This window comes from Haliotis rufescens, unplaced genomic scaffold (genome assembly GCF_023055435.1).
Source record: "Haliotis rufescens isolate VD_foot unplaced genomic scaffold, xgHalRufe1.0.p SCAF_24, whole genome shotgun sequence".
In the NCBI taxonomy this organism is placed as follows: Eukaryota; Metazoa; Mollusca; class Gastropoda; order Lepetellida; family Haliotidae; genus Haliotis; species Haliotis rufescens.
In genome coordinates, this window is record NW_025963935.1 from 1,994,954 (window position 1) to 2,017,144 (window position 22,191).

General features: G+C 48.0%; 1 protein-coding gene across 5 annotated transcripts in view; it reads right to left on the bottom strand.

The window, feature by feature from the left end:
• Positions 1-2,491: 2,491 nt before the first annotated feature.
• The window catches only part of LOC124119029 (bestrophin-4-like), a 46,338-nt gene continuing 26,638 nt past the window's right edge, over positions 2,492-22,191 (bottom strand). For 2 of the 5 annotated variants that reach the window (XM_048401952.1, XM_048401951.1), the window contains exons 4-14: positions 19,816-19,982; positions 16,728-16,882; positions 15,361-15,438; positions 13,494-13,646; positions 11,572-11,652; positions 10,722-10,876; positions 10,156-10,272; positions 5,699-6,043; positions 4,805-5,047; positions 3,104-3,196; positions 2,492-2,995 (exon numbers count right to left, since the gene is read on the bottom strand). In XM_048401952.1, coding sequence (XP_048257909.1) covers positions 2,908-2,995; positions 3,104-3,196; positions 4,805-5,047; positions 5,699-6,043; positions 10,156-10,272; positions 10,722-10,876; positions 11,572-11,652; positions 13,494-13,646; positions 15,361-15,438; positions 16,728-16,882; positions 19,816-19,982 — 1,675 coding nt within the window. In that variant the 3' untranslated portion in view covers positions 2,492-2,907. The remainder of the gene's footprint in view (positions 2,996-3,103; positions 3,197-4,804; positions 5,048-5,698; positions 6,044-10,155; positions 10,273-10,721; positions 10,877-11,571; positions 11,653-13,493; positions 13,647-15,360; positions 15,439-16,727; positions 16,883-19,815; positions 19,983-22,191) is intronic. The other 3 variants (XM_048401953.1, XM_048401954.1, XM_048401955.1) reach the window with 3 other exon arrangements.

Genomic DNA, 22,191 nt, shown 5'->3' on the forward strand with positions numbered 1-22,191 from the left:
AGTCGAGGTCCTAGCAGCCCTTACTCATCCCAGTCTCAGCCCTAGCAGCCCCTACTCATCCCAGTCTCAGTCCTAGCAGCCCTTACTCATCCCAGTCTCAGCCCTAGCAGCCCTTACTCATCTCAGTCTCGGTCCTAGCATCCTTTACTCATCCCAGTCTCCGTCCTAGCAGCTCTTACTCATCTCAGTCTCGGTCCTAGCAGCCCTTACTCATCCCAGTCTCAGCCCTAGCAGCCCCTACTCATCCCAGTCTCAGTCCTAGCAGCCCTTACTCATCCCAGTCTCAGCCCTAGCAGCCCCTACTCATCCCAGTCTCGGTCCTAGCAGCCTTTACTCATCTCAGTCTCCGTCCTAGCAGCCCTTACTCATCCCAGTCTCGGTCCTAGCATCCTTTACTCGTCCCAGTCTCAGTCCTAGCAGCCCTTACTCATCCCAGTCGAGGTCCTAGCAGCCCTCACTCACCCCAGTCTCGGTCCTAGCCGCCATTACTCATCTCAGTCTCGGTCCTAGCATCCTTTACTCATCCCAGTCTCCGTCCTAGCAGCCCTTACTCATCTCAGTCTCGGTCCTAGCATCCTTTACTCATCCCAGTCTCCGTCCTAGCATCCTTTACTCATCTCAGTCTCCGTCCTAGCAGCCCTTACTCATCCCAGTCTCGGTCCTAGCATCCTTTACTCGTCCCAGTCTCAGTCCTAGCAGCCCTTACTCATCCCAGTCGAGGTCCTAGCAGCCCTCACTCACCCCAGTCTCGGTCCTAGCCGCCATTACTCATCCCAGTCGAGGTCCTAGCAGCCTTTACTCATCTCAGTCTCGGTCCTAGCAACCCTTACTCATCCCAGTCTCAGCCCTAGCAGCCTTTACTCATCCTAGTCTCGGTCCTAACAGCCCTTACTCATCCCAGTCTCAGTCCTAGCAGCCCTTACTCATCTCAGTCTCAGTCCTAGCATCCTTTACTCGTCCCAGTCTCAGTCCTAGCAGCCCTTACTCATCCCAGTATCGGTCCTAGCAGCCCTTACTCATCCCAGTCTCGGTCCTAGCAGCCCTCACTCACCCCAGTCTCGGTCCTAGCCACCATTACTCATCCCAGTCGAGGTCCTAGCAGCCTTTACTCATCCCAGTCGAGGTCCTAGCAACCCTTACTCATCCCAGTCGAGGTCCTAGCAACCCTTACTCATCCCAGTCGAGGTCCTAGCAGCCTTTACTCCCCCCATCCTCAGCCCTTGCAGCCTTTACTCATCCCAGTCGAGGTCCTAGCAACCCTTACTAATCCCAGTCGAGGTCCTAGCAACCCTTACTCATCCCAGTCGAGGTCCTAGCAGCCTTTACTCCCCCCATCCTCAGCCCTTGCAGCCTTTACTTAACCTTATGTTACCTTACACGTAACTTTATTTTAGGGAGACCATATTAGTCTAATAAACGCTTTTCCATGTGAAATAGATATATGAAGCACCAATATCTCACACTGGTCGTCATCAGACAGTGGTTGTCAAATGTCCCAGCTATAGAACCGGTGTTCATCGTTTTACTTGATGAGTGTTCGGCTGGGTCTCGTTTGCAATATAAGCAAGACCCAGTCTTGTGTACATACAGACGAATAAAGAACATGATGTCGATGGTTTAGCAATAATGCTACATGGGTTTGACTAGGCTCCTGTCTATCAAATCGACTATAAGGGCGTAGGCTGCGATTGGACGACACCTAAAAGCACTTAACATTGGTCGTCGGTATCACACTGCTTGATGTGAAGTAACATTACAAAGCAGTATTTTATCATTGTTATCGCCAAAGAGATGTAGTCGTGTCTTTATGTTAATTTACATTCGTAATTAAGGACGCTACGCATGCGCACCTGTAACTGGCACTGTACATATTTGTACTTGATATTTGACCGCCGCCTGTTGGCTAAATTCGCTATGCTTGTTGCGCGATCCAACATTGGAACCAGTCTATTATGCGTCTTGCCTATCCTGTTCTTGTTCGCCATTACAAACTACACTTTTAAGCAGTGTCATTTCGAGGAAGGGACGACATAAGGCCATTACAACATATGGACTGTGACAAGATGACAGGGCAGTGGTGATCGAGGCACTTTCCATTAATTATTCCGTCAAGGCACCAGTGATGCAGCATAAACATTGTCCAGGGAATATCACCCTAATGTCATTTGATATCAGATATATCACCAGTCGTCGATAAAAGCTTAACACTCCTCGATACACGTTCATCGACTCGAGTGGTTATATCTGAGGGTCAGATTCTATTAAGCATCCAACCAACTTTAGTGGCAGAGATTAGTGATTACATTTGACAGTAACCCCATGGTTTTGGTTTGGTTTGGTTTGGTGTTTAACGCCGCAATATTCCAGCTATATGACGGCGGTCTGTAAATAATCTGAAGTCTTGACCAGACAATCCAGTGATTGACATCATGAGCATCGATCAATGCAATTGGAATACGATGACATGCATCAACCAAGTCAGCTAGCCTGACCACCCGATCCCGTTAGTTGCCTCTTACGACAAGCATAGTCGTCTTTTACGTCTTTTTTGCTGAAGACCTATTCTACCCCGAATCTTCACGGGTGGTAATCCATGGTAACCGATGACGTCACAATGGCGTGTGATGAAATTTCACTGCGGTATCTCATTTCCAAGCCTGTTTTGGGTGATCTATACAATATTTTCCATTCATGCTTCGAAGGCCTGCTTGGTGATGTACGTCACTGAGGTTGCACTGTCCACGTGATCAGCTCTTGGCAAAAGATGACGGGGAACATCTGGATGGTCAGCTGAATTTCCTATGTTCCTACAAGTATTAACAGCTGAAATAAAGTCACTACTAGAGCTCTACTCCAGTTCCAATTGAAATCTGCCCTCAGTATAAGTATCCCTATTGCGCCTGCGTATTAGAGCTCATCAATGCTGACTGTCGGGATGATGGGTGTCTCGTCGGAGTAAGTTTCCCTTGGGTCAAGGTCACTCAACTCTGTGTCGCTGAAAAGGAAGATATTGGTTAATAATCTTTTACAAACCATTGAAGTTACAACCCCTCACCACACAGATAATGTCAGCAGCACACATTTATAATCGTATCGACCTTACTTTGCTATCATGAGCTTTGTACTGGGTGTATTGTGCACGTCCTCGGGTGACACCGTTGCTACCTTGCGGTCAAGGCCTTTCGGCTCGCTTTCGCTGAAAAATTGAAAATCGGCATGCTCAAATTCGTATTGGTTCTTAATTCATTTCGTTTGATGGTTTATAGAAAAGTACAAGGGAAGTGCCCATATAGCTCTGAAAAGATGGTGTAGCTTATTGTGCAGTCTTATCATTTGATGAAAAAGAGTGAGTGAGTATGGTTTTACGCCGCTTTTAGCAATATTCCAGCAATATCACGGCGGGGGACCCCAGAAATGGGCTTCCAACATTTTACCCATGTCGGGAATCGAACCCGGGTCTTCGGCGTGACGAGCGAACGCTTTAACCACTAGGCTACCCGACCGACCTTGCTGAAAAAGAAATCTGGTTTCGGGAAAACAAAATCTTTTGGCCATCTCGTGAGGCAGTGAGTATTTATTCACACTGGGTATTAGTACGCTTTCTTCGGTATTCAATATGTTTTTGGGTCAAGTCTATTGGGTTCTTTACACCTATATCCCTGTGCTGCCCAATGTACGTGACATATCGCATGAGTGTGAGTGAGTGAGTTTGGTTTAACGCCGCTTTTAACAGTATTCCAGTTACACCATGGCGTGTCAGCTTAATGTGGGAGGAAAGCCCGAAGTGATGCAGGTCTAAGACGTTTACCACTTCGGTGAAACCCACGAGTACGGGTATGATGCTGACAAACCTAGAAACATAATCGGGGCGAACCGGGATTCGAACCCACAATCATAGGTTTCTGGCGTGCGCAACTCTGCACTCTGCGTAACTTAACGCAAATGCGCAGCCAATCTGGAGCCCTGCTATCTGTGCTAAAATAACAATAACAACAAGAAATGTATCGTTTTGTGCTCTCCGCCTCTTGCGTCTTGAAAACGCACGACACTGATGCAGGAGCAGCCATTGAACTTTGAAGGGAGAATAATACAAGAGAAAGTGGAATAATTTTTTGCACCCTTTTTATACAAAATGTACAAAATTATTGCACTCATATACGACGTGCATGCACGTGCATGCGTGTTAGCGGCGTGTGTCCGATTTTATAGTGTTGGGCTGCCATACGCATTTTAACAAGGATCATCACTCCTAGCCGTCAAGTCCTTGTTTTATGCCCTTAATTACGATCGTCAGGCATGGTAACTACAAGTACTTTATTTTAACGTGTTATGTTATGAGTGAGTGCGTTTGGTTTTACGCCGCTTTTAGCAATATTCCAGCAATATCACGGCGGGGGACACCATAATGGGCTTCACACATTGTACCCATGTCGGGAATCGAACCCGGGTCTTCGGCGTGAGGAGCGAACGCTTTAACCACTAGGCTACCCGACCGCCCCTGTGTTATGTTATGACGCGGCAGGGCATCGACCCACAACGTTCCCCACCCCGGGCAGACGCTCTGTCTACCAGACCACGGAGGCGAAGGGTTGGGAGGGTGCATATCATATGAATTCAAATTCGAAATTTGCATACTGTGGCATTTGAAGTGTGCCAGTGACTATGTAATTGGTCAGGCAATACTGTATTTGTTCAGTCTATTAAAAACAACAGATTAATTCAAATTCAATCGACATTAATGTGTAACAAAAACCACTAAGTACAAGTAAACGGGCATAATACCGAACCCTTCTTATAGACTAACCTTTCTGAGCCTCGCTCTGGTCTGTCAGAAAAAGCGTCCTCCTCCTCCTCCTCAAGGTTGGAACCACTGGGGGTCAAGGTCATGAGCTGGCGGATGCTGGTGATCGTGTTGCCCTCTTCGATGGCGGACAACAATGGCGGCCTGGACACATACTGCTTCTCTAGGGTCTGCAGGATCTGTCCGGTCCTCCGTTTCCGGGGCTGGTCTTGGTGTTCCTCCCCCGGGACAAGCTCTACTGTGAACCTGGTGGAGATTACCACACTTTATTCCTGCTGACGGCGCCACACAGCGGGGTTCGACAAAAAACATCAGGACCGCGTTTCACAATCGTACTTAAACATTGACAGGTCACAACTTTAGGCGTGTGTGTGTTGGGTGAGTAGGGTTTAACGCCGGTTCAGGGAATCGAACCAGTGAATTCGGTGCGACGAGACACCGCTTTCACGACTAGGCTAGCTGACTTGGTTGGTGCATGTCATTGATCCCAATTGCGTGTATCGAGGATCATATCAATCACTGAATTGTCTTGTCCAGACGCGATTATTGATAGACCGCCGTCACATAGCTTGAATATTGCTGGGTACGGCGTTAAACAACAAACCAACCAACTAACCACAACTAGGCTATCCCTTCAGCTCTGTGAAATGTCCCCGGGGACCATGATGGATTACTGGTAGCTGAAATTAATTCTCCTGGACTCCGACCTACAAAGTGTTCAACATTGACTTACGACTGTATGTTTTGTGGATCGAGTCCCTAGTCCTCTGATTCTCTCAGAGGATACACTCACTCACTCACTCACTCACTCACTCACTCACTCACTCACTCACTCACTCACTCACTCACTCACTCACTCACTCACTCACTCACTCACTCACTCACTCACTCACTCACCTTGGCTGCTTGGGGGACGAGGGAGGCGGCTCCGGTGGTTTCTTTGTTTCTTTCTTTGAAAAGAAGTTAAAATTAAACGGCGTGCTGAATTTCCGTTTTACTTCAGTCTTCGGGGGGTCTCGCTCTTCAGTGTCCGTATTAGCGCGGCCCCTCCCTTCCATTCGGAGACGCTCGAGGCTATCCGAGATGTCGGCAATGTCAATGGAGGCTCGGCGAGACGGATGCTCTGACGTGACGACGATGGAGGGCACCTGCAGGTAACCCATTCTGCCGTTGGGCACGCTAAAGCCTCGTTCCTGTTGATATGCGGAATGCAGGGTATCCCTGGAATCGTAGTGGGATTTTCTGAAGGAAAATGGTCTCGTTTAATGTTCAACACATGCGAATCAGTCACGTATTTATACGCTTGAGTCGAACTATCTTTGTAATGGTACAAATGATTGGGTGAACTTGGATCTAAACGGTCTATTTGCAAAATTTTATATTCAATCCTTTGTACAAGTGTTCATCATCATTAGAAATGACAAAGGAATTGTACTGTCTTAAGGGGCTGAATGTCGGGGAACACACTGTCTGCAGTGGCTGAGAGTCAGGCTACGTACTGTCGGAAGAGACTGAGTCAGGGTACGTAGTGTCTGAAGAGACTGAGTCAGGCTACGTACTGTCGGAAGAGACTGAGTCAGGGTACGTACTGTCGGAAGAGACTGAGTCAGGGTACGTACTGTCGGAAGAGACTGAGTCAGGGTACGCACTGTCTGAAGAAACTGGGTCAGGGTACGTACTGTCGGAAGAGACTGAGTCAGGGTACGTACTGTCTTAAGAGACTGAAAGTCAGGCTACGTACTGTCGGAAGAGGCTGAGAGTCAGGGTACGTACTGTCTGAAGAGACTGAGTCAGGGTGCGTACTGTCTGAAGAGACTGAGTCAGGGTACGTACTGTCTGAAGAGACTGAGTCAGGGTACGAACTGTCTTAAGAGACTGAAAGTCAGGCTACGTACTGTCTGAAGAGACTGAGTCAGGGTACGTACTGTCTGAAGAGACTGAGTCAGGGTGCGTACTGTCTGAAGAGACTGAGTCAGGGTACGTACTGTCGGAAGAGACTGAGTCAGGGTACATACTGTCTGAAGAGGCTGAGAGTCAGGGTACGTACTGTCGGAAGAGGCTGAGAGTCAGTGTACGTACTGTCTGAAGAAACTGAGACAGGTTACGTGCTGTCGGAAGAGACTGAATCTGGCTATGTACTGTCTTAAGAGACTGAGTCAGGGTACGTAGTGTCGGAAGAGACTGAGTCAGGGTACGTACTGTCTGAAGAAACTGGGTCAGGGTACGCACTGTCGGAAGAGACTGAGTCAGTGTATTCTCTGTCGTAAGAGACTGAGTCAGGGTACGTACTGTCGGAAGAGACTGAGTCAGGATACGTACTGTCTGAAGAAACTGGGTCAGGGTACGCACTGTCGGAAGAGACTGAGTCAGGGTACGTACTGTCTGAAGAGACTGAGTCAGGGTACGTACTGTCGGAAGAGACTGAGTCAGGGTACGTACTGTCTGAAGAGACTGAGTCAGGGTACGTACTGTCTGAAGAGACTGAGTCAGGGTGCGAACTGTCTGAAGAGACTGAGTCAGGGTACATACTGTCTGAAGAGGCTGAGAGTCAGGCTACGTACTGTCGGAAGAGACTGAGTCAGGCTACGTACTTTCTGAAGAGGCTGAGAGTCAGGGTACGTACTGTCGGAAGAGGCTGAGAGTCAGTGTACGTACTGTCTGAAGAAACTGAGTCAGGTTACGTGCTGTCGGAAGAGACTGAGTCAGGCTATGTACTGTCTGAAGAGACTGAGTCAGGCTACGTGCTGTCGGAAGAGACTGAATCTGGCTATGTACTGTCTTAAGAGACTGAGTCAGGGTTCGTAGTGTCGGAAGAGTCCGAGTCAGGCTACGTACTGTAGGAAGAGACTGAGTCAGTGTATTCTCTGTTGTAAGAAACTGAGTCAGGCTATGTACTGTCTGAAGAGGCTGGGTCAGGCTACGTGCTGTTTGAAGAGACTGAGTCAGGCTATGTACTGTCTGAAGTGACTGAGTCAGGCTACGTACTGTCGGAAGAGACTGAATCAGGGTACGTACTGTCTGAAGTGACTGAGTCAGGCTACGTACTGTCGGAAGAGACTGAGTCAGGCTACGTACTGCCCGAAGAGAGTGAGTCAGGCTACGTACTGTCGGAAGAGATTGAGTCAGGCTACGTACTGTCTGAAGGGACTGAGTCAGGCTACGTACTGTCGGAAGACACTGAGTGAGGCTACGTGCTAGCTGAAGAGACTGAGTCAGGCTACGTACTGTCGGAAGAGATTGAGTCAGGCTACGTACTGTCTGAAGGGACTGAGTCAGGTTACGTGCTAGCCTTAAGAGACTGAGTCAGGGTACGTACTGTCTGAAGAGACTGAGTCAGGCTATGTACTGTCTGAAGAGACTGGGTCGGGAAACGTACACCCTGAAGTGACTAAGTCAGGGCACGTAGTGTCGGAAGAGACTGAGAGTCAGGCTACGTAGTGTCTGAAGAGGCTGAGAGTCAGGGTACGTACTGTCTGAAGAGACTGAGTCAGGCTATGTACTGTCTGAAGAGACTGGGTCAGGGTACGTAGTGTCTGAAGAGAATGAGTCAGGCTATGTACTGTCTTAAGAGACTGAGTCAGGGTTCGTAGTGTCGGAAGAGTCCGAGTCAGGCTACGTACTGTAGGAAGAGACTGAGTCAGTGTATTCTCTGTTGTAAGAAACTGAGTCAGGCTATGTACTGTCTGAAGAGGCTGGGTCAGGCTACGTGCTGTTTGAAGAGACTGAGTCAGGCTATGTACTGTCTGAAGTGACTGAGTCAGGCTACGTACTGTCGGAAGAGACTGAATCAGGGTACGTACTGTCTGAAGTGACTGAGTCAGGCTACGTACTGTCGGAAGAGACTGAGTCAGGCTACGTACTGCCCGAAGAGAGTGAGTCAGGCTACGTACTGTCGGAAGAGATTGAGTCAGGCTACGTACTGTCTGAAGGGACTGAGTCAGGCTACGTACTGTCGGAAGACACTGAGTGAGGCTACGTGCTAGCTGAAGAGACTGAGTCAGGCTACGTACTGTCGGAAGAGATTGAGTCAGGCTACGTACTGTCTGAAGGGACTGAGTCAGGTTACGTGCTAGCCTTAAGAGACTGAGTCAGGGTACGTACTGTCTGAAGAGACTGAGTCAGGCTATGTACTGTCTGAAGAGACTGGGTCGGGAAACGTACACCCTGAAGTGACTAAGTCAGGGCACGTAGTGTCGGAAGAGACTGAGAGTCAGGCTACGTAGTGTCTGAAGAGGCTGAGAGTCAGGGTACGTACTGTCTGAAGAGACTGAGTCAGGCTATGTACTGTCTGAAGAGACTGGGTCAGGGTACGTAGTGTCTGAAGAGAATGAGTCAGGCTATGTACTGTCTGAAGTGACTGAGTCAGGGTACGTAGTGTCGGAAGAGACTGAGAGTCAGGCTACGTAGTGTCGGAAGAGACTGAGAGTCAGGCTACGTAGTGTCTGAAGAGGCTGAGAGTCAGGGTACGTAGTGTCTGAAGAGACTGAGTCTGGGTACGTACTGTCTGAAGAGACTGAGTCAGGCTACATGCTTTCTGAAGAGACTAAGTCAGGGTACGTACTGTCGGAAGAGACTGAATCAGGGTACGTACTGTCTGAAGTGACTGAGTCAGGCTACGTACTGTCGGAAGAGACTGAGTCAGGCTACGTACTGTCTGAAGAGAGTGAGTCAGGCTACGTACTGTCGGAAGAGACTGAGTCAGGCTACGTACTGTCTGAAGGGACTGAGTCAGGCTACGTACTGTCGGAAGACACTGAGTTAGGCTACGTGCTAGCTGAAGAGACCGAGTCAGGTTACGTGCTAGCTGAAGAGACTGAGTCAGGTTACGTGCTAGCCTTAAGAGACTGAGTCAGGGTACGTACTGTCTGAAGAGACTGAGTCAGGCTATGTACTGTCGGAAGAGACTGGGTCGGGAAACGTACACCCTGAAGTGACTAAGTCAGGGCACGTAGTGTCGGAAGAGACTGAGAGTCAGGCTACGTAGTGTCTGAAGAGGCTGAGTGTCAGGGTACGTAGTGTCGGAAGAGACTGAGTCAGGCTATGTACTGTCTGAAGAGACTGGGTCGGGATACGTACAGTCTGAAGTGACTGAGTCAGGGTACGTAGTGTCGGAAGAGACTGAGAGTCAGGCTACGTAGTGTCGGAAGAGACTGAGAGTCAGGCTACGTAGTGTCTGAAGAGGCTGAGAGTCAGGGTACGTAGTGTCTGAAGAGACTGAGTCTGGGTACGTACTGTCTGAAGAGACTGAGTCAGGCTACATGCTTTCTGAAGAGACTAAGTCAGGATACGTACTGTCGGAAGAGGCTGAGAGTTAGGGTACGTAGTGTCGGAAGAGACTGAGTCAGTGTACGTACTGTCTGAAGAGACTGAGTAGGGAGCCGGTGAAGGCGCTGCTGAGTGAGCCCTTGCTACGTCGCCTGATGCTGCTGGTCTCGGGGACGAACATCCGCTGCTCCTCCAGACCGATACGGCTGTAGAGGAAGAGTACATGTTGTTTTATGCCGCAGTATAAATTGCAGGTCGTTTAAGTGTAGTTTGGTTTCTTTGCATCCTGTCAGTATCAGCCTGCTTTAAAATAAAGATAATGACTTTTTATCGATAGTGAAGCGCCATACAATTACGGAAGTGGCTTAAAACAGTGACGGTTGTGTGCAACGAGAAAAAAAGATCCAGTGTAGGCCGGGTAGACGGAAACATACATGTTTTCGGTGCAAGTTTATGTTTTACTATAAAATGTCAGACCTAAAACCCCACCCCACCCCACCCAACCCCACCCCACCCCACCACCCACCTATCATCGTGGGTACTGCCACAGCGCTGTCTGATCTCAAACGGAAGACATCATCGGCACTCTGTGAACCTCGCCTAAAGTCGATGATACAGGTGTCGGCTAAATATGCCATCTTTAAGGATAACTTACGCTATGTTGAAAGTTGACCCCATGAAGTTGGGTTTCTTGGAGTGTTTTGACGCCTCGGTATAGGGAAGGTCGGGAACTACCACGTCATTCCAGAAGTGATCTTTCACGAACGGAGGATGTTTTCCACAGCATTGGTCGACAAGCGTAAACGCAACCTATGAACAATGTGATGAAGATGATTGACAGGTATGGTGCTGACAAACAAAGCATCATTTTCAACACGAACTAGTAATTCGAGGGGGCACGGGTGGCCCAGTCGTCTAAGGCGCCGCGATTCGCTGTGCAGAGTTGCGTCCCTTGGGCACGCCGGAAACCTTTGGTTGTGGGTTCGAATCCCGGTTCGCCCCGATTATGTTTCTAGGTTTGTCAGCACCATACCCGTGCTCAAGGGTTTCACCGAAGTGGTAAACGCCAAAGAACTGCATCACTCCGGGCTTTCCTCCCACATTAATCCTACACGCCGTGATATGACTGGAATACTGTCAAAGCGGCGTTAAACACAACTCACTCACTAGTAATTCGAAACCACATTCAGCGGATCCTGGTGTGACCAAGAAACTCAACTCTGCACAGCGTGTTCCGGCTTTCTACATCAGTTGGCCACCAAAGACCAAGATAAGCAAAACAGTTGTGATGAACGTGCATTTTCTTGCAGACAAGAAGCCTTTTATCTTCATGAACTCCAGATTGTACACACCTGCGTGCTTTCCTCCTATACTTTTTAGGGAGTGCAAAATAATCGAAATATAAATGCTGCAACTTCACGTGCAGTCGTAAATAAATTGCTTAATACGTAGCATCGTTAAACACAGGAAACGCTCAAATATAGACCACAAGGATCTCCCCTCACCGCCGTGTGCCGATCAAGTAGCCAATTAATGTCGAAGTCGTCATCATCCTCGCCGAACGGATTGATCAGCTGCTCAGCGACCTGTCAATCAAACGGTTGTAAATAGCAGACATATACACGTGTTTGTCAAACGTGGATCAGCTTTCGACACACTGGGCCATTTAATATTGTTCGTTACAAAATTTTATTTTAGTTAGCGCTTCAATTAATTGATTTATCTCTGAAAGAAGGATGCAAACAGGAGATCTAATGTTTCAGAGCAAGTCGTTCTTTGTCAAATCTGAGAATATATTATTTGTTTCCAGTTTATCCGGGAAAAGATTGTTTTCTTCAACTGAAGCGCCCCCTCAGTCTCTCAGTGGACGCTATGTGGAGAGATAGCGAGATCTATAACTTGCATGCAATACACCTTGAAATACACTCAGGAAAAACATTCACTGATTTCTATTCACTGGTCAGGCTCGCAGTCTTGGTTGATGCAGGTCATCGTATCCCAGTTGCGTTGATCGATGCTCATGATGTCAATCACTGGATTGTCTGGCCCAGGCTCGATTATTTACAGACCGCCGTCATATAGCTGGAATATTTCTGAGTGCGGCGTTAAACAACAACCCAAACCATAAAAACTACCACCACCACAACTACCAACACTATAACAACACTAATATTTTATATTTGTGTACCGCATATATTCAGACATCTCTTGTCAAATGCGGTTGGTTCGTTCCCCAACCAGTGGGTCCGTATGCATTTAAGTTATCATTCTCCGCTCCCTGGGCAGTATACAACCCATGATACCTACAGGCGCTAGCCTGTTTGTACATCATCCATTCCGTGCTGGGTAAACAGAGGCACATTTGAACTAAGTTTCTTGCACAGGGTGAAACCACACGTATTGACACTTGTGGTTCGGGTGTATGTACTTGATATCACCATCATCACCATCTATTGCTGACCCGTGAAGATCCGGGGTAGAATAGGTCTTCAGCAACCCATGCTTGCCGTAAAAGGCGAGTATGCTTGTCGTAAGAGGCGACTAATCGGGTGGTCAGGCTCGCTGACTTGGTTGAAGCATGTCATTGTATCCCAACTGCTTAGATCGATGCTCATGATACACACTGGATTGTCTGGTCCAGACTCTCTTATTTCAGATCGCCGTCATATAGCTTGACTATTGCTGGGTGAGGCGTTAAACAACCAACCAACCAACCATCTATTGCTGTCAACCCATTTAAACGACAAAACAGAGTCCCCTTTGTGTCACGTTGAAAGGAAATCCGTGACGATCCTGGTTACAATAGATCGTCAGTAACCATGCTTGTCTCCCCTCGTGAAGATCCCGGTTACAATAGATCGTCAGTAACCATGCTTGTCTCCCCTCGTGAAGATCCTGGTTACAATAGATCGTCAGTAGCCATGCTTGTCTCCCCTCGTGAAGATCCTGGTTACAATAGATCGTCAGTAACCATGCTTGTCTCCCCTCGTGAAGATCCGGATAAGAATAGGTGAGTGAGTGAGTGAGTGAGTATGGTTTTACGCCGCTTTAAGCAATATTCCAGCAATATCACGGCGGGGGTCACCAGAAATGGGCTTCACACATTGTACCCATGTCGGGAATCGAACCCGGGTCTTCGGCGTGACGAGCGAACGCTTTAACCACTAGGCTACCCGACCGCCCTGTAAGAATAGGTCTTGAGCAAACCCACGCTTGTCATAATAGGCGACAGGTTCGCTGAGTTGGTTGATGCATGTCATCGTATCCCAACTGCGTAGATCGATGCTCTTGATGTCAATAACTGGATTGTCTGGTCCAGACTCGATTATTTACAGACCGCCGTCATTTAGCTGGAATATTTCGAGTGCGTCGTTAAACAACAAACAAACAAACAAACAAACAAACACTCCACTGCAGGACAACTGACCTTCAACCAGCCCATGTAGAAGAAGAACTGCATGAAAGTAAAGACAGGAATGTAGAAGTCGTATTCGTAGCCGTCGTATTGTTGGAGCGGGTCCAGAAACTGCCGTCCCAGAATACACGCCGCAAAAAACATATGCACGGCCAGCGTCACAACCTGCAATTAACCAAGCGTGTGTTTTTTCATCGACATAAGACGTTACCTCACTTAGCATACTCTAAAGTCTTCTCTCAGATGTCGGAAGTAGTTATGACTATTGTCTTCAAGTATTTGTTTGCTTGTTGTTTAACGCTGCACTCAGCAATATTCCAGCTATATGACGGCGATCTGCACTGAGATCTGTGCTGAGAAAAAAATCCAGTGAACTTAATTAATAACAGCGGTCAGAAGGTTTGTAAAAAAACGAAATCACCATCCTGCCTGCCACGGGGCAGTTGTTGCGAGAAGGGTATCACATTTCAGTTTCAGAGCCAAGATTTAAATATTGCTCACTTCCGCCTTGGTCAGTGTCAAGCCCCCCATTTTGAGTAAACAAGATGAGTAGGGAAACAGGATGGTACTGAGTCAGGTGAGGTGAAATGAGGGTTTACTGTCGCGTTAGTGCACATATATAGCGACGTGCATGCACGTGTGTGTGTGTGTGTCTGTCTGTCTGTCTGTATGTGTGTGTCTCTGTCTGTCTGTCTGTGTGTGTGTGTGTCTGTGTGTGTGTGTGTCTGTGTGTGTGTGTCTGTGTGTCTGTGTGTGTCTGTGTGTGGTGTGTGTGTGTGTGTCTGTGTGTGTCATTGTGTGTGTGTGTGTGTGTGTGTCTGTGTGTGTGTCTGTGTGTGGTGTGTGTGTGTGTGTGTCTGTGTGTGTGTCTCTGTGTGTGTCTCTGTGTGTGTGTGTCTGTCTGTGTGTCTGTGTGTGTGTCTGTGTGTCTGAGTGTCTGTGTGTGTGTCTGTCTGTCTGACTAGCTGTGTGTGTGTGTGTGTGTGTGTGTGTGTGTGTGTGTGTGTGTGTGTGTGTGTGTGTGTGTGTGTGTGTGTGTGTGTGTGTGTGTGTGTGTGTGTGTGTGTGTGTGCTTGCACTAGTCCGGACTGATGCCGATTTATAGTGCTAGCCCACTGAGATACCATGCCGCAGTTTAACATGAATACCCCACTCAGACACTGACGCAGTATACTGACTCGGAGCCGACCAGTCCTTATTTAACCCCCCCTTAATGTCGAGCGCCAGGCAGGGTAAAAACAAGTACCATCTTTTAACGTCTTTTGGTATGACGCGGATAGAATAGATAGAAAAGAAATTGCTTTTATCTTGATCAGGGATATATTTGTTGTTTTTTAAACATTTTAGGTGCTAGGGTTCTTTGAATGAATGTTAACAATGGTTTAAATAGGTGAGACCTTTTTCGGCGCTCCGAGCCTAGACTTGGGGTTTAACTGATCATTTAAAAGATTTAACATCGGACCCGGGAGGCCCGAGTCTCACTCATTATATTTATCTTTCATCTGTATTTTGTTGTTTTCTTGTTTTGGTGATCTTAGGCGCCGCGATTCGCTGTGCAGAGTTGCGTCCCTTGGGCACGCCAGAAACCCATGCTTGTGGGTTCGAGTCCCGGTTCGCCCCGATTATGTTTCTAGGTTTGTCAGAACCATACCCGTGCTCCCGGTAAACGTCTGAGACCTGCATTACTTGGGCTTTCCTCCTACATTAAGCTGACACGCCGTGATATAACTGGAATACTGTTAAAAGTGGCGTTAAACCCAACGCACTCACTCACTCAATCTAACTGACTGATACGAGCAAGAATAGTTTTCATGCTTGTATCTTTTTTTGTGTTTACACTAGTTGATATGATGGAGTTCTATAGAGTACGTGAACCCACCTGTGTGTAGACGAGAGGGATTGTTATCCAGTCGTACACAAAACACAGAGAGCATTTATCTCGGAACGTTGCCAGTTGCTGAAAGAGACAAACACGAGGTGATGACCTGCGAGTAGAAACGGTAATTCGTGTAGACAATACATTACTGCACAGCTGACTCAATGCCAACCTTATCAGTCTATGAAGAAAGGAACTTCATGAAATAGTCAAATAGTCTTTACTGTCGGCTACAGCTTATTGTGGGAATAAGCCCAATATCATACAGGTATTGTGGTACTAAAGAACGAGTCTGGTGCAGACAAACCAATTCGGTCGACCAATCCTTGCTTTACGACCTTAATGCCGAGCACCAGCCAGGGTAACAACAAGTACCATATTTTAACGAATTTGGGTGTGACAGGGCCGGGGATCGAAGCACCGAGCTTCCGCTCTCCTGGTAGACGTTTTGTCCACTAGACGAAGGAAGTTGTTCACACGAGCGACGAGAGACACAGTTTACTAAGTCATGTTAGGATACATCTCGTGAAGATGACTCGCCCTGATATTACGGAGATACTGTTCAAAGCGGCGTGACACCCGATTCACTCACTCACGCATAAAACTCCACCCACACACCTCTAGAATTCCGTAATCTCGGTGTTTTGTTGGATTCAACCTAGGTATAGGAGTGGTGAAAGCGTTCACATTTCGCAATTCCCCGCGTGGAACAATGTGTAGAACCGAAATAAGATGTCCTCCGCCGTGATTTTTGTTTGTTTGTTGTTTAAGGCCGCACTTAGCAATATTCCAGCTGTATGACGGCGGTATGTTATTAATCGAATCTGGATCAGATAATCCAGTGACTGACATGATCAGCATCGATCCACGCAATTGGGATACCATGACATGCATCAACCAAATCCACCCAATCCCGTTAGTCGCCTCTTACGACAAGCACAGTCGCCTGCTATGGCAAGCATGGGTTACTGAGGAACTATTCTAACCCGGATCTTTCCTCGGCCGTGATATTGCTGGATCACTGCAAACAGCGGCGGAGAAGACCAACACACCTACGTTTCCATTCTTTCGCTGTTTTTTCATACCTCGATGAGACCCGTGAAGATTCCGGGGTAGAATAGGTCTTCAGCAACCATTGCTTGCCGCAAAAGGCGAGTATGCTTGTCGTAAAAGGCGACTAACGGGATCGGGTGGTCAGGCTCGCTGACTTGGTTGATGCATGTCATCGTTCCCAATTGCGTAGATCGATGCTCATGATGTTAATCACTGTATTGTCTGGTCCAGACTCGTTTATTTACAGACCACCGTCATATAGCTGGAATACTGCTGAGTGCGGCGTTAAACAACAAACAAACAAACAAACATCATACCTCGATGATCATTCGTAGACCGAACTCGTTCTCCAGCTTGCCCTCCCGTCGAGCTTGAACCAGCACGCTGTTGGCCCACATCAAGGGCACCCAGAACTTGTGGAACTGGCACTGCGTGTCCTCAAACGTCATGGCTTCGTCCTTGGTGATGAAACCTACAACAAAAACACAAGGTCATTAATACCACCACGACTGGATCGGGTGTCGCTGACGATTCAGGGTGGAAGTGTTGGTGGTATCTATTGACCCATTTAGACTCTAGAACACAGCCCCCTTTGTTTCACGTTGGAAGGATCACGTGAACAATAATTTAGGAGTAAGTGAATATTGTTCAACGCCGCAGTCAGGAATGTTCAAGCTGTATCAGCTTAATTTGGATCAGACAAACCAAAGGATGCAATCAATCAGTCCAGTGGTCGAGCCTGACCACCCGATCCACGACGACAATGGAACACTGAGAGAATGTTCTTCACGAGAACCCGATATCCGTGATATATGCTTGTCGTAAAAGGTGACTAAGCTTGTCGTAAGAGGCGACTAACGGGATCGAGTAGTCAGGCTCGCTGACGTGGTTAATGCATGTCATCCTATTCCAATTGCGGGGATCGATGCTCATGATGTGAATCACGGGATAGTTTGGTCCAGACTCCATTATTTACAGACCACTGCCATACATCTGTAATACAGCTGGAGTGTGGCGCTAAACAACAAACAAACAAACAAACAAGCATGTGGTCCTCCTCGCCTCTAGTGACCGCCACCGTGGTCTAGTGGTAGAGCGTCCGCCCGGAGAGCGGAAGGTCCGGGATTCGACCCCCGGCCGCGTCATACCTAAAGACCTTAAAAGATTGTACTTGTTGTTACCCTGTCTGGCGCTCGGCATTAAGGGGCTAAAACAAGGACTGGTCGGTTCGGAGTCAGTATACTGTGTCTGAGTGGGGTATTTATGTTAAACTGCGGCATGGTATCTCAGTGAGCTAGCACTATAAATCGGCATCATACCGGACTAGTACAAGCAGCCACACAAACACACACACGTACATGCACGTCGCTATATAAGTGCAATAATCTTGGACGCGACGTTAAACCCCATTTCACCTCACCTCACCTCGCCTCTAGTCCTCGCCCGGCCCGCACAAAACACAGCTGGGTTGACTTGCCTCTACAATGTGGTCCTCCTCGCCTCTAGTCCTCTAGTCCTCGCCCGGCCCGCACAACACACAACCGGGTTTACCTGCCTCTACAATGTGGTCCTCCTCGCCTCTAGTCCTCTAGTCCTCGCCCGCCCCGAAAACACACAACCGGGTTTACCTGCCTCTACAATGTGGTCCTCCTTGCCTCTAGTCCTCTAGTCCTCGCCCGGCCCGCACAACACACAACCGGGTTTACCTGCCTCTACAATGTGGTCCTCCTCGCCTCTAGTCCTCTAGTCCTCGCCCGGCCCGCACAACACACAACCGGGTTTACCTGCCTCTACAATGTGGTCCTCGTCGCCTCTAGTCCTCTAGTCCTCACCCGGCCCGCACAACACACAACCGGGTTTACCTGCCTCTACAATGTGGTCCTCCTCGCCTCTAGTGCTCTAGTCCTCTAGTCCTCGCCCGGCCCGCACAACACACAACCGGGTTTACCTGCCTCTACAATGTGGTCCTCGTCGCCTCTAGTCCTCTAGTCCTCGCCTGCCCCGCACAACACACAACCGGGTTTACCTGCCTCTACAATGTGGTCCTCGTCGCCTCTAGTCCTCGCCGGCCCGCACAACACACAACCGGGTTTACCTGCCTCTACAATGTGGTCCTCGTCGCTTCTAGTCCTCGCCCGGCCCGCACAACACACAACCGGGTTTACCTGCCTCTACAATGTGGTCCTCCTCGCCTCTAGTCCTCTAGTCCTCGCCCGGCCCGCACAACACACAAGCGGGTTTACCTGCCTCTACAATGTGGTCCTCGTCGCCTCTAGTCCTCTAGTCCTCACCCGGCCCGCACAACACACAAGCGGGTCTACCTGCCTCTACAATGTGGTCCTCCTCGCCTCTAGTCCTCTAATCCTCGCCCGGCCCGCACAACACACAACCGGGTTTACCTGCCTCTACAATGTGGTCCTCCTCGCCTCTAGTCCTCTAGTCCTCTAGTTCCCGCACAACACACAACCGGGTTTACCTGCCTCTACAATGTGGTCCTCCTCGCCTCTAGTCCTCTAGTCCTCGCCCGGCCCCGCACAAAACACAACCGGGTTTACCTGCCTCTACAATGTGGTCCTCGTCGCCTCTGGTCCCTTAGTCCTCGCCCGGCCCGCACAACACACAACCGGGTTTACCTGCCTCTACAATGTGGTCCTCGTCGCCTCTAGTCCTTTAGTCCTCTAATCCTCGCCCGCCCCGCACAACACACAACCGGGTTTACCTGCCTCTACAATGTGGTCCTCCTCGCCTCTAGTCCTCTAGTCCGCTAGTCCTCTAGTCCTCGCCCGGCCCGCAAAACACACAACCGTGTTTACCTGCCTCTGCAATGTGGTCCTTGTCGCCTCTAGTCCTCGCTCGGCCCGCACAACACACAACCGGGTTTACCTGCCTCTACAATGTGGTCCTCGACGCCTCTAGTCCTCGCCCGGCCCGCACAACACACAACCGGGTTTACCTGCCTCTACAATGTGGTCCTCGTCGCCGCTAGTCCTCTAGTCCTCGCCCGGCCCGCACAACACACAACCAGGTTTACCTGCCTCTACAATGTGGTCCTCCTCGCCTCTAGTCCTCTAGTCCTGGCCCGGCCCGCACAACACACAGACGGGTTTACCTGCCTCTACAATGTGGTCCTCGTCGCCGCTAGTCCTCTAGTCCTCGCCCGGCCCGCACAACACACAACCGTGTTTACCTGCCTCTACAATGTGATCCTCGTCGCCGCTAGTCCTCTAATACTCGCCCGGCCCGCACAACACACAACTGGGTTTACCTGCCTCTACAATGTGGTCCTCGTCGCCTCTAGTCCTCGCCCGGCCCGCACAACACACAACCGGGTTTACCTGCCTCTACAATGTGGTCCTCGTCGCCTCTAGTCCTCGCCCGGCCCGCACAACACACAACCGGGTTTACCTGCCTCTACAATGTGGTCCAGAGTCGGGAACCGCTTCATGACGGCCACGCTGACGGAGCGGGAGATGAGGATGAGGCCGAACAGCATGTAGCGAGCCACACTCCGTCTCATGATCCGGGACCTCTCGTCCAGGCCGGTCAGGTACGTCGTCATAATGAATAGTGTCCTGCAGCAATCAGTGAGTGCTGTTAACGCCGCGGACAGCAATTGTCAAAACAAATATCTCATGTTTAAGCTATATATACTTGGGAGTATATTTTTCTATTGAATTATCTTGGAATCTTCATTCAATACAGGCTGCAACACCAGCAAAGCGAATTCTCTATGGCAGACTAAAGTGTCTCAGATATATAAAAAGTGTAAATTTTAATCTATTTCAACAATGCTATTATATGGGGTTGAGGTTTGGGGTGTACACTCCCACAACATTTGTACAAGGTGTGAATGTGGTAATAAATTAAAATAATAAAGTGTTGGTTAAAGTTATTAAGGATGCCATATGATAGATACCCAAGTAAGTGGTATGAAATGATGGTATTGTATGACAAATATGGAAAGCAAACCTGGGATTCATCAGTTAAAAAACTAATTAATGACTTACGCTTAGATTATGCTTGGCAAAGTCAAAATGTAGATAGCCCTGAACATTTGATGAATTGTGTGCACAAAGGCTCCAAGATACGTACATACATAAGTGGTATTGTTTCTTAGCTTTATCATCAAAACGTCAGTACTTTATTGGAAAACACATTGTATAACTGTAGAATATCTTTTGAAACCACGCTTGTACAAATATAGAATTGCATTTTCTTGATTCCGATGCTCATCACATGAACTATATATTGAAAGGGGAAGACATTCCAAAATCCCAAAGGAAATTAGATTATGTAGAATGTGTCATTTACAGCTTATAGAGGATGAGAACCATTTTGTTCTTATTTGTCAATTTTATTAGAATTTACGAAATGAATAGCTACATCCATCAATGTATCAATTCTACAAATATATTTTTAGGTTTAATGAATTAATATCTTCTATAAATATTAATGTACTGAAGCCTTTGACTGCGTATATATTCCATGCAATGAATTTTGGAAATGATAAGATGAGTGACTTAAACAGGTAGAAATCAATACGTCCATCCACTACCCACGAATATTACCGGCCTATGGCCTTTCAATACTTCTGTAATAAAGATTGATAGAATGAACACGGCACAAACAGCATTGTCCGGCAAGCCAACTTTAGAAACTCTGACGTGACTTCACCGTTCGGTAAACAGACCTACCTTACTTCAACTTTAATACACACTAATATAACCTGCCATTCTTTACCATTGCAGCGGACCGCCTCCGTGGTCTAGTGGTAGAGCGTCCGCCCGGAGAGCGGAAGGTCCGAGGTTCGGTCCCTGGCCGCGTCATACCCAAAACGTTTAAATATGGTACTTGTTGTTACCCTGTCGGCGTTAGTCCGGACAAGTACAAGCAGCCACACACACGTGAATGCAGACCGCTACATAAGTGCAATCATCTTGGACGCGACTGTAAACCCCATTTCACCTAACCACACCTCATCATTGAAGACGGTACGTTTATGTCAATTCAGATTCAGCTCTCGCGAGGGAATTACTTTTATTCTGACACTCGTTTCGTAAAATCAGTAACACGAATGCGATTATAATAAGCTCTATATATTACCCATAAAGGATAGAATGGTTGTGCGAAATAACTGTCGGATATTTGCATATGTGTATTTTAGCGATTCTCAATGATGATTGGTCAATTGACGCCATATGACGTCACAGTGTTTCATAATAGAGACAATACGATATGTCTATTTTTCATTACGTCACATCGCGTCATCTGTGGTCCCTTCCACAAAGCTATCGCAGCGCTAAGTCGATCGTAACTCCCATACTTTAGGCTTACGACTGTCGTTGCGCTACGATCGTTTTGTGGACGGGGGTCCTGAACAAAACGGGGCTTCAAGGAAGTTACTCTCTTGTCGTGACATTACATCCGGGTTTTTTTCATTTTCTCACTTAAAATGTAAATGAGCAATATACATGTCGAGAATAATCAACTCGAAACTATGAGTTACGAATCATCTGTGCCCCGTGATTGGATACTGTAAATCCCTCGTGGCATATTTTAAGGTTTGTTAAATTAGTTGTTTGTTACTCATGACGCGCTCGTCCCTTGAACTTTCCCCGTACTTAAATTTACGTGACGCTTGGGTAATCCATTTCTTCTTTCAACCTGCTGTAGATAAGCGCTGCGCAATAATTGCCCGTGGAACCGGCCAAGCATTATTCTCATGTTCATAAAAGTGAAATATTTTGAAAATATTCCTTCCATTGCCATTGAATTATCTCT